The 17184-nt window shown below is 55.3% G+C and overlaps 1 protein-coding gene across 1 annotated transcript; it reads left to right on the forward strand.

Moving 5' to 3' along the window:
* The first annotated feature begins 375 nt into the window (after positions 1-375).
* On the forward strand, positions 376-17060 carry SFRP1 (secreted frizzled related protein 1). The gene is made up of 3 exons (XM_082779439.1): positions 376-961; positions 4441-4518; positions 12064-17060. Exons 1-3 carry the CDS (start codon positions 427-429, stop codon positions 12384-12386), a joined length of 936 nt encoding a protein of 311 aa, XP_082635565.1. The 5' UTR covers positions 376-426; the 3' UTR covers positions 12387-17060.
* The last annotated feature ends 124 nt before the right edge of the window (positions 17061-17184 follow it).

Consider the following 17184-nt stretch of genomic DNA (forward strand, 5'->3'; position numbering starts at 1 on the left):
CGGGCCGGGCGCGTCCCCGCGGAGCAGCCCCAGGCCGGGAGCGCCCGTCGGGGCCGCGGGGCTGCGCTGCCGGAGCGCGGCGCCGTCGGGGCCCGGCCGGGGCGGGGCGGAGAGGGGCGGGGCCGTGGCCGGGCCGGGCCGCGATTGGCTCCCGGGGCCGCTGATTGACAGCGGCGGGCGAGCGCGCGGCGGGCGGCAGCGCCCTGATTGGCTGCCGGGGGCGCACAAACCCGCGGCGCGGCGCGGCGGGGCCAGAGCGGGGCCGGGAGCGGCGGCGGGCGGTGGACGGGGGGGGGCCGCGGGCACCGGGAGGGGGCTCGGGCGGGGAGGGGTCCCCGGGCGAGGCGGGGGGCTCGGGGCTCGGGGCTTGGCGCTTGGCGCTTGGCGGGCGGTGCCGTCGGGGCCGTCGGCGGGCAGGGCGCAGCCATGGGCAGGGTGCGGGGCGGCTGCGGGCCGGCCGTGCGGGCGCTGCTGTCCGTGGCCGCCGGGCTGCTGGCGTGCGGCGAGGGCAGCGAGTACGACTACGTGAGCTACCAGTCCGACCTGGGGCCCTACCCGGGCGGGCGCTTCTACACCAAGCCCCACCAGTGCGTGGCCATCCCGGCCGACCTGCGGCTGTGCCACAGCGTGGGCTACGACAAGATGGTGCTGCCCAACCTGCTGGACCACGAGACCATGGCCGAGGTGAAGCACCAGGCGAGCAGCTGGGTGCCGCTGCTGAACAAGAACTGCCACATGGGCACCCAGGTCTTCCTCTGCTCCCTCTTTGCCCCCGTCTGCCTGGACCGGCCGGTGTACCCGTGCCGCTGGCTGTGTGAGGCCGTGCGCGACTCCTGCGAGCCTGTCATGCAGTTCTTTGGCTTCTTCTGGCCAGAGATGCTCAAGTGCGACCAGTTTCCCCAGGACGACGTCTGCATTGCCATGACAGCTCCCAACGCCACTGAGGTCTCCAGGCCCAAAGGTAAGGCATGACCGGAGCTGGAGCCCTTCTTCTGGTGTTTTTTTTCTGAGCTGGTGGGGCAGGCGTCAGCCTAGGAGTGGCTGCGTGGGACCAGGTAGGGTCCTGTGCTGGGCAAGGCTCGCCTGGGGGCTGCTTCTTGGGAGCAGCTCTCCCTGGCTGCCTCCAAGTGCTCTGTGAGCTGGCTGCTCCCAGCTGCTGTCTGCAGCGTCCCGAGGAGGGCAGGATGCACTGCTGGCTTCTCACCTCCCTCTCAGAGCAGAAATCCAAGTGCAGGTGGAGCCGGGGGGGGACATGGTGGGTGCACGGCTGATCTGATCCCTGTGCAGGCATTGGGACCAGGCTCTGAGCCTGCCCTCCGCATGCACATCGCCTTGGGAAGAGCTTCTCCTCCCTGCTGGGCTCACATCTGGGCCACTCCTTAGCAGCAGCAGGGTGTCTGCTGGCACCTGGCAGAAAACACCTGGTGGGAGTGGATGGTGGCAGTGCTCCTGGCAGGGACGCCCTGCTTCTAAGGAGACCTGGGGCTCGGCAATCTTGGTGGAGGATGAACATGGTGGAAAGCCAGCCCTGCCTTCTTGGGGGGGGGGCTGTATGGTGGAGAGGGGGCTGCGGGCAAGAGGTTTATCAGGAAGCAATTGGAGCAAGTGGGTGTGTTTCGTGTTTACTTTGATCACACTCAGCAAGTCTGTTTGTGCCAGACTGGCTTGTTTACAGTCAATTGCAATGAGTCTCACTTGTTGCTGAAAACTTCTAAAATAAATAAATATCCTGGCGTAGCTTAGGCAGTCTGCATTAGAGCACCTCGTAAAACTGACGAGAAAGGTGATTGCAGAGAGAGAAGACAGAGGTAGGTGGGGAGCGACGGCTTGGAACTGGGGCTGGGGCCAGGGCCAGTGCTCGCTGCAGGCAGGGCAGCACGCAGGGGACAGCCAAGCCCGCCGTTGCACCCGGGGTGGGTGGGGGCCAGGCCAGGGGCAAGGTTTGGCTCCTGATCTCCAGGACCCAGCCTGCTCCTGCATGGAGCAAGCAGCCACGTAGCCGTGCTGCCTTCCATACCGTGGCTCACGCTGACTGATGCGACTGCTGGACAAAGCTCTTTGTTTTCAGGGAAGGCTCCGAGGTTGCTGTCCTGTATGAACCCAGACCCTTGGTCCAGACCGCTGTCACGTCCTGTGAGCAGGTCCGAAGGTTGCTTTTGTTCCCCAGGGACCTGCAGCCAAGCGTGCTGCTGGGCAGCTGGACCGGAGCTGCTGCCTGGGGGCTGCTCTGCCCCAGCCCACAAGGGGCTAGTCTGCAGCTCGAGGACGTAACAGCCTGAGATGTTTTCTAGGTGAGCAGCATCTGCTGGGCTTTTCCCCTTGTGTAGTTCAACAACTTACTGCTTGCTGAACTCTCAGAGCCGCCTTGGCAGCAGCACCAGGGTGGCACAGTATTGCTTTCTTTTGGTGCTGCGAACGTGTCTGGCAGCGTGGTGTTCAGGCAGCACTGAAGCGACTTCTTCCAAGCGGTATCAGCTCAGGTTTGAGGCCTTTGTGCGTTTTCTTCTGCTCCTGCCAGGGGTGCAGAGGACTCATTCTGCACAGGCTCTAGGGGATATTAACAACATGTGCTTCGAGTGAACTGGAAACCGGAGCTGGGGTGGGTGTCGCAAGAAAGCGTCGCAGCCCCTCCGGTAAACGCGCTGTCTGCTGTGCGGGTTCACAGACTTGTGTCCCGTGCACTTCAAAATGAGCAATTTGTTTGCAAGGATGTTTACAGAAAGCAAGTCTTTAAAATTCTTGTGCAAGTGCGGACTCTCCAGAACATTCAGCGGAAGAATTTATGCAGCCATTTTCGTGTCCTCTTGGCTGCCTGCAAACATTTCAAGAGAAACTGCTGCCTTGGTGTGGCTCAGAGCCCCTCGTGCCTGTCCTGCTGGCTGGGGCACTGCTCTGGGAAGGGACCAGCACAGTGGCTAGAAACGCTTCTGAGGTGAGGTGCTCTCCGGTAATAATGGTCTGGACCTTCTGCCCATGGGTCTGTGAGGTTTTGGGCTGTCAGTGCTGACACAGCTGAGGCACCTTGCGGCTGTGGCATGGCCCTCCCTGGCCTGCAGCCTTCTGTCAGTGCAAACTCTGAGCCCTCGTAGGTTTTGGGTGCTGTTGATTTAAAGAAGGTCAGAGCCCAGCAGTGTCCCCCCTCTTCTCTGAGCATTAATAAGAACGAGCCCTTTCAGTATTTTTCTCCATTAACACCTTAAAATTGGAATTTGTTTCTGCCTCTCAAATAGCTGACCTGCTGAATTCCTTTCTCCTTAAGCATAAGGCGGTAAAGCCTGCAGGCCCACAGGATGCATCAGGGGAGTTGCAGATTAATATAGCATTACACATTCCTTCTCCTGCCCCTGGAGTAAGCCGGCTCTAAAGCCAGGCATTAGAAAACGGTCAGCAGGGAGAAAACAGGCTGGAAACAAGCAAACGTTGTGCCCTGAGTAAAGCTGTCAGACACAGACGATGGGCCCTGACCGAGCCGTCGCAGGTCAGGAGGTGGGGTCTGAACTCCGGCCCTGGGGTGCTTGCGGGGTGCACGACCCAAGGAATTAGCACTTGCCAAGAGCAGAGCGGGTGGCAGGAGGGGAAGAACAATGCAGGGAAATCAAACGTCTTGCCCGAGGTCCCGTGGGGCTTCTGTGACAGGGAGGCTGCGGTCCCCGTGGGGTGCCTGGCTGCAGGGCTGGGGGGGCAGCGCTCCGCTGCACGCAGGGACCGGCAGATATTGTGCTGCAGCGCGGCTCCTGAGCACAACTCCCGTGTGTGGGAAGGAGCCCTTCGTTCTGCTGGACCGAGAACATAAGCAGCACCTCCCAGCTCAATAAATTCATCCGTCAGTAGCACAAATCCGCGTCTGTGCTGCCGGGTGGTCTCTGCTCAGGCGGGAGGCAGGGACCTGGAAGCGGATTTTTATTCTCTGGGAGAGCTGAGCTTTCTTCCCAGGATGGGTCCCGGTGAAGAGAGGGTGGCTGTGCTTGGGATCGTACTGGAGGGGGACGGTGCACCTGAGAACTGTGTGTGTCCCTCTCCAAGCTGTCCCTGCTCTGGGAAGGAGCAGGAGGGAGGTAGGGCCCTTGCCGTGCCCGGGTGTCTGGCAGGGCCCCTGAGCTGTGTCTGTCCTGAGCTCCAGCCTGGCTCTGGAGCAGCTGCCAGCCTGGGATGCCCCATGCAGTGTGAGCCATCCTCGTTCCTGGTCCTCCTCCTGCTGTGCCCTGGGCACCGTGTGCCAGCTCGGCACGCCGCAGGGAGGCAACATCAGCAGGCAGCTCGCCATGCCCCACGGCGAGTGGTTGCCCCCGGCTGGGAGCCTGGCCCTGGAAGCCCCTCTCCTGCCTGGTCCTGCAGCGCTGGGACCTGGCACCCCAGGGCACATGTTGTCTGCACATGTCAGCCCAGCCCTCTGGTGCTTCCTGAGCTTGCTCCTCATCACCTGTTCTCTCCTCTTACCAGGAACGACGGTGTGTCCCCCGTGTGACAACGAGATGAAGTCGGAAGCCATCATTGAGCACCTGTGTGCCAGTGAATTTGGTAAGGAAAGCGTTCCTGCTGCTACTCCTTGCTGGCAGGGCTCTGGAGTGCGGAAGGGAGGAGGTGCTTGGGACCCTGGCACGAGAGTGTCCTGCTCCCATCCTGCTCCCTTTGGGCCGGCCGCGGCAGTGCCCAGGGCAGCAGGCAGGGTGCACGTTGTGCCTGGAGGGCACTGCCCCCCTACCCCCTGAGCAGGAACCTAGGCACCAGCAGGGTGCCACAGCTGCTCCAGTTTCCCTGCCCACCCTGAGAGTGCCTGTGGGCAGTTGCAGTCCTTGCCCGGAGGCGACTGAGCCTCTAGATGTCAGTGTCGGCGCGCGGTGAGGGGGACATGGCCAGGGCCGGGTCCTGCTGGTGCAGCCCGGTGGGGGTGGCAGGGGCTGGGGTCCTGGTCACGGCGTGGTGCCTGCACTCGGCATCACCCCCGGCCTTGGTGCTGCAGCACAGCCGGCAGCTCTCTAGGGAGGTGCACCCAGACGTCTTTCCTGCCCAGCTTCTTTGGAGCCCTGGGCTTCTTTTAGCAAAGTTACGCTCTGCTTGTCAAGTCCAGGTGTAAAAACCAAGAGCAAGCCTTCGTCTTGCTAAGGCTGAGCAGTGAGGGAGAGAATACAGGGCTACTTCACAGCTGAGTCCTAAATCCATTATGGCTTGTGAGTGAGTCAGACAATCACAGGTAAACAGAACTCTATTTAAAAAAAAAAAAAAAAAAAAAAGAAAAAACACAACAACGAAAAGTATTGCAGGGAAAAATAGCTTTTTCAGATCAAGCCCAGAATTAACTGGTTTTGACATCCTTGCTGGTGTATGTAGCTTTCCTGGAAAGTTATTAAAGGCATATTGAACAAGGTGTGCATTCCTCGGGGATTAGCGCTTGAATGTGCCCTGTGCCAGAGCATGCTATGCAAACCCAAACCTGCTCTGCATGCTGGTGTATTACCCTTTCTGCTGGAAATGAATTCTCAACTCTCCTGCAGATTTGGTATGCCAAATGCCCTAAGTTCAGTGCAGACCTCTTGTAACAGGGAAAAGCATCGACAGGAGCAGCTGTGTAATGGTTTCTCAGGAATGTGCGTGAATCCAGTGCTGCAGCCTGGCTGATGTGGGAAGCACCCGGCTGGCCCTGGGCACTGCCCCCAGCAGCTCTGCTGCTTTTCTGCTCCCCATCCCCTCGCCTCCAGGGGCAAGCGACCAACAGGACAGGTACCAAGTACCTGGGAGGGCCAGGGGAGGTCTTCCACTCCCAAGCCTTCATCTTTGGCCGTGTTTGCTGTTTGCTCTGTAATTTGCCCTCCTGCAGACAGAAGGGTGCTGGGTGGGAGCGGTGTGGGTCGTGCCGTGTCCTGGAGCCACAGCGGTGTCCTGCTGTGTGCTTGCCATCAGCCTCTGCTGTTACACATCCCGCACTGCAGGGCAGCTGCACGACCGGCAGGAGAGGCCAAACCAGACGTATGTGTGGGCTCGATAGAGGGGCTTCAGACACTGACTTGCCCGCAGAGTAGGCTGGTTCTGGAGAAGTTCTGTGGTGACAATCCGGAGGGTGGAAATATTTCTTGGCAGGCGCTCCCTGGGTAGGGCTGCGGCGAGTGGCCAGATAGAGTTGCTGAGCAGCAGCGACACCGACTGCCGTGCGCACCCCCAGCTAATCCAAAACTGCTGCAAAGGCTTTCACAGAAAGCCTCCTCCTGCTGCGGTTGAGGTGGCAGGGATGGGTCCCCCCGCCGGGGGAAGGAGCGGGGGCAGCTCCAGGGCTGGTGCAATGCCAGGCACTGCTACTGCATCAGCACACCTGCCTGCCCCCCAGAGCAGCGTGTTTTCCAAGCGTTGTTTAAAGCTGTTTGTTTCCTCTGCTGAAGCAGAGTCTTTTTCAAGCCATTGCAAGTAATTTGGGATTGTTCTTTGTTCTGTGTACCACCATGACTCCAACATATAGCTTTAGTTCTTAAACACATTGGAGCTCTTGCTGATGCCAAGGTTGCTTCTATTCCTTCTCCTTCCCATTGCTGCTTTCTTTAATCTCTTTTTTTTTTTTCTTGTGAAGACGCGATGACTTTCCTACAGTAGAAAAACCCAAATACAACTGAGCAGGACGCAACTAGTGTCTGCTGCGTGTGAAGCATCATTCTTTCTTCACAATGGAAAGCTGGTTGCATCTTGGATGTCCTTTTGTTCCCCTGTTCCTCCCTTGTCACCAGAACAAATAGCAGTGGAAAAGTTCATTTGCATGGATTTTCAGTGATGTAGGTTTCATGCAGCTGCACTGGTATTTTCTTCCTTCTGTTGCTGTGTTTTTCCTCCCCAGCCAGGAGGATTCCTGGGTGCATCTAACGCTGTTTCCAGCCTGGAGCAACCTGGGAATCTGGTGTGCAGGAAGAGATGCAGAGGTGCAGTGCAAGTCTTCCCTCTGCTCCAAGGGAAGATGGGGCAGGGCACTCTTGGGGATGTCCCAGCCTGTGGAGAGCAGCTGGCAGAGGATGAATTGGCTTCAGGAAGTTTTCTCAAAGCACAGTGCGTGGTTCTTAGATCTCTGTTTAGTCTTCAGGGGTTACTGTCACAGGGGCAATTTCTCAAGGGGAGCTGTTTATCTGGCACTAAAATAAACTCCCAGCCATTCAGACTGAGATTTCTCATGCACATCCACCAAGGTAAACACTGGCAACTGACAGGTTACAGATCCTCATCAAAGCCAGACACATACAATAAATGTTTAAACTAACGTGTGCTGCAAGGGGCAGCTGTTTGGTGGGTCCTGCTCGCCAGCTCTTCCTTGCCGATCCCCACGATGATGTTACTGCAGGCTTCCCGTACGTCCCAGCGCCTTGTGAGGTGTGGGGTGCTTTGCCCACGGCTGGAGGCAGCTGTGCAACAGCCCCGGGCACGATGTCGCTCGTGAGGACCACGGAGGAGGAGCGCTGGCCCCAGCTGTGAACATGGGAGGGGAAAGGGCAGGAGAGGGGGCCCAGGCAAGGTGCTGGTGCTGGCAGGGCTGCCGGCCTTGTGGGTGAGCAGGACTCTGGGTTTGGATCTGTCCAAGTGGTGCTGAACGTGGCTTCTTGACGCTGCTTTGAGGGCAGCCCCCTTGTGCGACAGCTTGGTGGTTCCTCTGCAAGTGGGCACGGCTGTGGGGCCGGCTGCGTCCCGCCTGCTGGTGGAGGCGCCCAGAGGTTGGTGTCTCCTTTCTTTCTTTCCTTCAGCAGCATCCAGCAGCTGCCTCCTCTCTTCTTGGCAGCATCGGCAGAGCCCCTTCAGGAGAGGTCCTGGAGAGATCCCGGAGCACCTCTGGCTACGTGTGGCTGCTGCCCTGCAGCTGGGGCTGGCAGCGGGGCTGTGGAACCAGCCTGGGGCACAGAGCGGTGCTGCGGGGGCTGGCAGGCACGCTCGGGTTAACTGCAGCTCAGGTTTTGGTGCAGCTCTGGTGTGCCAGGGACACACGAGGGAGGCGTGATGAAGTGCGAGTGCCCTCTTGTGCCCCCCGCACCTCCCGGGGCTGCAGCCAGGATTTGTTTCTTACTCCTCGTGCAGGCTGGGCTGGCCACACGCTCTCCTGGAGTTCATTCCACTCTCTGTTTCTCTTGCTGATTTTATTTATTGTTTCTGCCCTTTCTCTGGGGTCTGAGGGGTCCTGCTGAACAGGCTCTTGCTGCACTGGAGACTGCAGTACAATCAATACATGCTGTTTATTTTTTCCCTTGACTGACAGTTCCTTGCCTGCAGCCTTCTCCTGTTACAGCCCTAATGTGTCTTCTGGCAGGTTTCCTTCTTCTGAGTGATTTCTAAAGGAAGGAGCAACGAGGCTGAAGGAACAGCAGAGCTTTCCGTTCTCTCACGTTCCTTTCCCTGCCCCTGAGGGTGCTGCAGCGGGGCCCCTGCCCGCAGTGGGGATGGAGTCCCCGGCTCCTGCGTGCTGCCGAAGGGGGGCTGGAGGGGCCGGGGCGGGGGCGCGGGCATTGCCGTGCAGCTGTACAGGTGGGAGCTCACTCAGCAGGGCTGTACGGGGCGGGGGGACGTGGTCTTCCCAGCTTCTGGGAGGGCGTTTGGGTGCACTCTGCTGCAGCGGTGCCTGCCCGGTGCGTGCGTTGCAGGGTGCCCCGTGCTGCCCCTGCCTCAAGCACGGCGGTGCCCACGACTCTCACCTGGTGAGTGAGCAGGAGTGATGCGGGAGAGGCTTTGCTTTTGTGCCGTGTGTGGTGCTGAGCCCTTGTGGAGGGTAGGAGGGTGCTCTGCTCCCAGGGGCGCTGGCAGTGCTCCCAGTCTGTCTGGGAGGTTGGGTTTCCTTTTTCCTCTGTGTGCGTGGGACTGGGAAGCCGGAGCTGCAGAGGTATTGATGCAAGTGTTTCAAGTGATGCAGTGCAGGTTGTACTTTCAGGCTGGACCGCAACCAGCTCCGTGGAGCCTTTGCTCTCCTTGGAGCTCTTGCTGCCACAAGTGATTCTGCTCCGAGTGAACAAACACTTCCATATATCCTGCTTCGTTTTAGTAGACATAAAGAAGACATTTTTATACCCTCAGTGCTCCCCTCTCTCTGCGTTAGAGATAGCAGAGCTATGCTGCAGTCTGATAGGAGCTGTTTGTAGCTGGGGCCAAATTCCTGGTGTGCTTCAAAGGGGTGAGCGTTACACAGGCAAGGGTCTCGCCCCATGCCTGGGGAGCCGTGGCCAGCCGTGGGGCGCTGCCCTGCGCCCTCTCCCTGTTGCATCCCCTCCCAGGGCACTTGGGCAGCAGTGTAACCCCGGGGGGATGCATGGGGCGCTGGGGGAAAGGGTTCTGCCCTCCTCTGTGGCACAGGGTCTCAGGCTTTCCAGATGGAGAGGACAGCCCCAGTGATGTGCTTTTATGCTTTGGCATGGCTTGGCTCTGGGCTGGAAGGAGCAGCATCAGCCCCAGAGCTGCTGCGGGAGCCAGGCATTTGGCACTGCTGGTCCTGGCTGGCAGCGAGTGCCTGGGCAGGGACCACAGCCTCTTGGCACTAGGGCTGAGTGAGGGCATGCCTGGGTTTAGCACCCCGGGAGGACTTGTGCTGTTGTCAACACAACGTGGCTGATGGCTGATGAGTCCCAAATTAGATCCTGAAATCTGCCTTTGTTGTGTTTTTTGTGCTCCCTCCCAGCCCGAATAACGCTTTCACTGCTGTTCTCCGGGAGGAGACCTTGGGGTGGGTGGCTGGATGCTGGTTCTCCCTGGTGCTCTGCCTCCACGCCTCGCCTGTGAGCAGATGTGCCAGCAGCTCCCCAGGAGGGTGTTTCAGGACCAGATGCGGCGCCAAAACAAAACCTCTCCGTGCACCCTGCAGGAATGGGCCACGGCCCTGCGGTGTGCTTGCTGCTGGAGCAGAGGGGATGGAGAGTCCCCAGGGTGGGTGCTGCAGCTGGCCGCTGCTGCTGCTGGGGTGGACGCAGAGAAAGGCGCTTGTCTGCTGTCACATCTCTGGGGGCTGCTGGGTTTGATGACAAAGATTTGCTGGTGGTTGGAGAGTGAAGGGGAGGTGGGCTTGTGGCTGAGGCATTGATGAGCCTTCAGACCCCGTGGCTTTGGATCCTCCCTGGGGGTCAGCACCCACCCTGGGTGCTGCCTTTCTGGTGCGTGTAGAAGGCACAGGAGCTGTGTGCCCATCCAGCTGCCTGTGAAACCTGCCCCTCGTGCCCAGGAGCCTCAGATCTTGGCTCTGAGTGCTGTTCTGCAGGAGTGAGGCTTGGATACATTTTTTTTAGTTCCCATCTGGATTTATGGTTCACCTGGGCAGCTCCCATGCTCCCCGAAAGTGCAGTGCTGGCTTGCAGAGACAACTGCTGCTGTGCAAGGCAGGGAGCTGTGAGCTCCCAGGGCACAGGATTTCCAGACCCTCTGTCTTCTGTAGACTACAATGCTTGGAGCAGAACAACACCTCTGCTAGTTGCCAGCTTGTTTTCTTCCTCTAGCGACAAGGTTCTAAACTTGCAGCAATCACAGCAAAGCAATTTGCAAACAAGCCACTTTGGAAAAAGTCTCTAATTATGGGTATTACACTGCTGGAAACTGCTGTGCTCAGAGCAAGAGTTCAAAGCCAGAACTGATAAAGAAACTGAGGCTCATTTGGAGGAATGTTGTTGTCGCTACCCAAGTAATGTCATGGAGCTTAGAGTTGCATGTAAACTACTTGCTCTATTTTCCAGATTCATTGCAAATTAACCTGGTTCAGTGTCTTTAGCTCCTTTAAAGCTTGCATCTCTTTAGCTCCTCTGACATCCTGAATTTGAAAAACAGATGGAATTACAGTTTCACTTAGGTTTCTAGTCCCAGATTACTTTCCTGTACAGTAACAGTAGAACACAACGGGGCTCTTGGCAAGCAGTAGACCTTTTTAGCACATGGGCAGATAAATACCATTATTCCTTTTGCCAGTGCAGTGGCTGGGAGCGTGAGGGTAATACGCAGGCTCTGCTGCGCTCTCGGGATTGTCATCGCGCTGTGCTGTTGCCATTTGTGTCTGGAACGGTGAACAGAGCTGCCGTCCAGAGGCAACGTGTATTTATTACTACAAGATCCAGCAGAGCAGGACTTCAAGGAACAGTGCTGCGGGGGATTCCTCTCCCTGCCAGAACCCAGGGTTTTTGCAGTGCTGCCTGCTACACACACATCTGAGAATCAAATGGAAAGGGACAGCAGACAATTAATCACCTATCCAGGCGCTATTTATCTGCAACTCTGAAGTAAACTCCCAAATGATGGAAATATGTTAGTAATTTTTGGCCATATGTGCTTTTCTCCCAAAATGAGGCAGAGCCAAATGGCACAGAAGTGATACTTTAATGTACAACACATTTTCATCATTTTTCCCATGCATGCTAAATTCCTCTTCATGGTCAGGACAAGGGAACATTTTATTATTATTTTAATTTGGGTTGTGATTAACTCAGGAAAATGCTGAACCCCAAGAAGAAGATATTTTCTATGGGAGTCGTATGGGATTTCCCCCCTTTGCTGGGGAAGGTGCCTGCGCTGCTGGCTTCCCCATCGGGCACGGGTTCTTTCAAGGGGCTTTGCTGCTCTCACGCAGACACGGTCGGTGCTTGGGAACTTGTTTTGTGGGCGCCCGAGGCCAGGAGTGACTGTACACAAATGTTTGAGGAGCTAGGCTGACCTTTTAAATGGCCCCTGTAAGAGTCTCTCCGTGTACTGAAACAGGGAAATCATGTTCTTACTCAGCCAATGTTTTGCTAGCAAAGTTTGTGTTGCTTCCCTGAAGGAGTTTCCCTTCCACATACAAAGTGCCTGGCACGTTTTGTGCTGGGGGGTGGGAAGCAGAGGCCGATGTCTTACGCTGGTGCCCTGCCAGGAAGGCACAGCTCTGCCTCGGGCGCTGTGGGGTTTGCACTGCGGCCCTGTGGGCAGGCCGGGGTCTGAGCGTCACGAGGAAGGTTTTGCTTGTGCTGTCCTGGCACCCACTGTCCCTGGGGCACCTTCCCGGCAGCACAGTGACACGGGTGGGTGGGTAGCAAGTGCTCTGTGAGTGAAGGCTGCTCAGGACTTTTCTGTTTTCCCCTTCTCCCGGCTCCCGGGTTTGTTTTTCAGCTCTTAAGATGACCATAAAGGAAGTGAAGAAGGAGAACGGGGACAAGATGATCATCCCACGGAAGAGAAAGGCGCTGAAGCTGGGGCCCATCAGGAAGAAGAACCTGAAGAAGCTGGTGCTGTTCCTGAAGAACGGCGCCGACTGCCCCTGCCATCAGCTGGACAACTTCGGCCACTACTTCCTGATCATGGGCCGCCAGGTGAAGACCCAGTACCTGCTGACGGCCATCTACAAGTGGGACAAGAAGAACAAGGAGTTCAAGAAGTTCATGAAGAAGATGAAGTCACCAGACTGCCCGACGTTCCCATCCGTCTTCAAGTGATGAAGCGGGCGGTGGGAGAGCTGCTGGCCCACGCCCCAGGCACGGCGGTCCCAGCCTCGCTCCCTCTGCCACGGGCACGCAGGGGCCGAGCCCCTCCTGTTCCTCCTCGCCCTTCTCAGAGCTTCCTCCCCAGGCCCCAGCCCTCCCGCATACCCCCGCTGGCATTCTCCTGGCTGCAAGAGCCTGCCAGCGTGATGAGCAAGCACCGAGCAGTCTCTCAGGTCACGGACTATTTGCATCTGCAATAGCCAAAGGCCCATTGCTGCAAGGATATGTAAATGCCTTTAAATAGCAGCTGTCAGGTAAAGAGGGCAGGCACAGGGGTGCGAAGTTGTCAATCGCATGATTGCAGAAAAGACACTTATGACCACTTCCCTCCTGTGTTCATGGCTGCGGGAGCGCCCTGTGTTAATTCCTGCTTGAACCAGAGCCAGCCTGTTAGAAAAACATCCCATCCTGATGATAAAGGTTAATAAACGAGCGATGGGGAATCTGCCACAACCTGGGATAAAGCCTCCTAATAGCTAATTGCCCTCCCTGTAAAACAAACAAACAAACAAACAACATTCTGGTCTAAATTTGTTTGGGCTGGGCCTGAGCCCTGGCATCCTCGCGGTGCCTTGGTCGGCTGGATGGGAGAGGTCCTCGCCCTTGTGCCTCCCGGTGCCAGCCCCCCAAGGCAGAGCCCCGTACCCGGCCGGCCTCGTCCCTGTGGAGGTGTGTGCTGCTTGGTGGTCGGCCCCACTGCTGGCAGAGCCTGCGGCCAGCCCCACCGGTTTGTGTCACTTGCTCACTTTACCGATGATGTTTTTACGGTGTCTTCGGGCTGCCGGCCAAATATCGGGTTGCAGAAGGGCAAGGATCGGTCCCCATGGAGCACCGCAGGAAATGCATCATCTCCGCGTTTCCCTGCCTGCAGTCACCGTGGGACCTATCGGTGTCTGGACTTCAGTCCATTTGATGTGTGACAACTTGGCTTTATAGAATTCTGTTTTTTTTTTTCTTGTTTTTTTTTCCCCCTTAATCAAAATGTCATGTTAGCACGAGGTCAAGTCATTTATGAAAGACAAAGACTATTGCATCCAAATGATTACATTTATCGACCAAGCTGAAATTCGTTATTCCACTAATTGGACAAGTTCTCTTTCCCATAGACCCATATTGTTCCACGTTAATTATACCATCCTGCTTCCGTTCATTATTTTCATCAATTGTGATTGCTCTAAGAGAATGAATATCTTGCAGTTTGAGATAATCCTGTTGCATTACAGTTAAGTGAAATAACAAAAACTCATTTCTGAGGTTTAAACCAACCCTGCTCAAAGCTGGCAAATTAATTATTTTCTAGCTTGGGAGTGCCGTTTATTCCCTTTATGGGGTTTGAGATGTGGATTTTACTGTAGATAAATTCCATGAATAAGCCAAGCACCCAGATGAAGATGTTTCAAAACTACCAGAGAGCTGGAGTTAGGATGTGAACTCTATAGAAAATCCCACAAAGTTGTCTTAGACCACCATGTGTAGTAGTGTTATTTCTTTGATGCCAAGTTAATCGTTGTAGATAACGTACCTTATCAGTGAATTAAAACACAAAACACTCTAAGCTTTAGAACCACAGATTGATGAGGCGACCTGATGGGGAATGCGGACAAACGAAGCCTTGTCAGAAGGAGGCTGTGGGCTGCAATTGGGACCCTCCGAGCTGCTGGCATGGTTCTCTCGGTGCACCCATGGCACCAGCCGGTTTCTTCCCACAGCTGAGTGGCAGCACAGGAGGGGAATTGATTCTGCATCAGAGAGAGATGCTTAAAGGTTTAGTTGGGCTGGGATCTTCAGGCTCTCACCAGGCTGCTCATATGGGTCCTGATGGCCACTTCTAGAAAAGTGGGCTTTGATTTAGTGTTTTAAAAATATGTATTTCAGCAGGAAATGCTGAATAAAAGGGAAAATCAGTTCATGTGTGTTTAGAGCCACTGCTTGATTTCCACCAGTAGCCCTTGAGCCTGAACTTGAGCCTGGCTTCAGAGGTGGCTCAAACAACCAGGGCAGCACTGGGTTCCCTCGTGCCAGCACACAGCGTGCAGCGACGCACATGAGTTTCTTAGTGCTGCTGGTGCCTTGTTTTTCCTCAAGCAGTTGGGAAGACCTGGTAATAAGAGTACCCAAGAGAGGTGCCTTTTTCTCTTTGCAGCTGCTTTGTTTGTCATCTCCCGGACTTAGTCAGAGCTGCCTGGGAGCTCCCTTCCCACTGGTGGCCGTGCCATTGCTGCATCGGAGGGCAAGGGGCAGCAGCGATCCTCCTGGCTGCATCCAGGACTGAAGAAGTCCCGTTTCTCCAAGTCACTTGGGGGAAAAAGAAATTATCACTGCAATTACAGGCTTAAAGCATACTATAATTGTATGTTACTGGTTGCTCTGTCAGTTTAAACAGCCCTCTGATCCTGTATGTTTGTCCTCGAGAAACAGATCAGAGCAGCTGAGCAGATTCACACGTTGTATTTCAGACATGGTATTTTGGATGTTTCCATGTACCTGGACAGGAATTGTACCGTTCTCTTGCCTAACTGCTCTGTGATCTGTCAGCAGTTCCTGCGTGGATCTAGCTGGCAGGTGGACTATGCATCGCTCTCTTCCCTTTGTACTCTCTTTGTATATGGAGGTTTTTGATAAAAATAACAGAACTAAAAGAATTATGTTTGATGTAACATCATGTTTTAGTCAGTTAAGGTATCTTTATATTTTGTTTTAATGTAATTTTAGATAGTTAATTTAGAAAAGTGTGGCAGATTGGAGGGGATGCCTTTTCTGTTTGGAAGTTTTGAGAAAGAAAAAACGTAAAAGATGAGTGAAAATCAGCACTGTAAAGAGCCACCTTCTCGCAGCACTGAACAAGCGTAAGGCTTTTCACTGCTGTAGCTGGTGGGATGCTAGTGTTCACAGTACGTTATTTTAGCAGCTGTTTTTGATGTTATGACTTACATTTATTTTCAAGCCTAATATCGGTTCTGTATTTTTATGCTTTTTCTTCCATGTATCAATGTTCACTTAACTAAAATTGCTGAATTAATGAATTACAATGTGATTCCCCCCTCCACCCCTTTTTATAAAGAGATGTTGTTTTCTATCCTGCATTGGTGCTGTCAGAGGTGGCTGCAGAGTGGCTGATGCGATGGGATGCTTGGGGTGGCCGTGCTAGACCCCAGGTCCTGCAGGGGTGCACGTGCTGCATGCTTACAGCAACGATGTTCTGGGCTTAATGCACCCGCGTTTGTCTTTGTAAAGCAGGTGGTAAGATCAAGACAGTTGGTCCCAGTAACGGAAGTCCCTATGCGAGAATTTTGGCATGTTCTCTCGCATTCATTCTGTTGGTGTTTATAGTACAATATGATTCACACTTTCGGCCATTCAGCCTATCTCATTACTGTCCAGTTCTCTTTAACTTCATGTCAGTGAGAAGTAATGTGGCTTCACTGTGTCCCAAGCTCCAACTTCAGATTATTGAAGGAACAGTGCCAGAGCTTTTCCATAATAAAATGTTGGGGCAAGAGCTGGTGGCCAGCTAGCTAACACGATGCCATAAACCCAGCGGTGGTGGAAGGTGCCTGCCAGTACCCTCCCCATCCGCAGACAACCGGCGACACGGCCTGAGCCCCCACTGCCCTGAGCCCAAAACAGCATCCTGCTGGTAGCTGGTGTTTTTATATAACAGCAACTTGTAAAACAAGGGGAGGGGAAGAGGTTTCCCACAGGCCAAGCCTCACGCTCCCCAGTGATGCGTCCTTGCCATAGGAGCCCAGAGTGGGAAATTTTGCCTCGCGGTGCCACCTGTGTGGTCTCCAGAGAGGTTTGGGAGTGTGAGAGCCGTGTGGGGTGAGTTGCGCCGGGCAAGGGGCAAGGCTGCAGGATGCAGGATTGTGGTGTGGCATGGCTCTGCCCCTCCTGCTGCACCAGGAGCTGTCGGCAGAGCACCCAGGCAGGGAGGGAGGCGGACGGGCGATGGGGCTGCGGAGCCGGAGCAGCTGGTGGCACGTGCATGAGGACAGCGGGTGCCAGCAGCTCCTGTGCTTCTGGGAGGCACTGACAAGCTGCGGGCACGGCCAGAGTCTGCAGGACATGGCGTGGGAGCCAAGCTGCTGTACAAAGTCCTGTGAACTCACCCAAGAGAAGGCCTCAGGGCCGGATCCCTGCCTGGGGACCGGTGGAGAGCCCCGCGTGGCATCGGTGCCTGCAGCACAAAGTGGTGAGAGCTGCAGCTGGGAGCACCAGGGGCTGCTACGTGCTCAGCAGAGCTCCACACTGCTTTAAGGCCTTTGCATGCCTCATTCACCTCCGAGGTGTGAGGGGAGCAGCCCAAGCTACACGTCAAAATGGGAAGTGGGGAAGTACTCAAGAGATAATTGTGATGGAGAGCATAGAAGTGCACAGGCCCTGTTAAAGAGCGCTGATATGCGAGTGTTTCAGAGCAGGCATGGGCACAGGAGCAGCGCAAGAAGACCGTGGTGCCTGTGGGAATCTTGCATGAACACAATGCCTATTACAGCAGAGCATTGCTTGCTTTTCTCACGGTATATTTTGACAAAGAAATCTGTACTTGATTGTTTTGCTTTATTTTAAACTTGTGGTTGATATAAACACATTATAGCTTCTGTTTTCTTTCTTCTGTGATTGGAGCAAGACCTCTCAATAAAATGTGTTTTTTTTTTTTTTTTTGTTTTGTTTTGTTTTGTTTTTCATTCTCTCAAAGTTGTTTTCATTATTGCCTTTTCCATATCAGCTGCGTTACTCATTCCATGTGGTG

This window comes from Aythya marila, assembly GCF_965140915.1.
Source record: "Aythya marila genome assembly, chromosome: 26".
NCBI classification, from domain to species: Eukaryota; Metazoa; Chordata; class Aves; order Anseriformes; family Anatidae; genus Aythya; species Aythya marila.

Coding starts and splice junctions, on each gene's coding strand:
- SFRP1 (XM_082779439.1), top strand. CDS start 427: ATGGGCAGGGTGCGGGGCGGCTGCGGGCCGGCCGTGCGGGCGCTGCTG. Junction 962..4,440: donor TGAGGTCTCCAGGCCCAAAG/GTAAGGCATGAC, acceptor TCCTCTTACCAG/GAACGACGGTGTGTCCCCCG. Junction 4,519..12,063: donor CCTGTGTGCCAGTGAATTTG/GTAAGGAAAGCG, acceptor TTTGTTTTTCAG/CTCTTAAGATGACCATAAAG.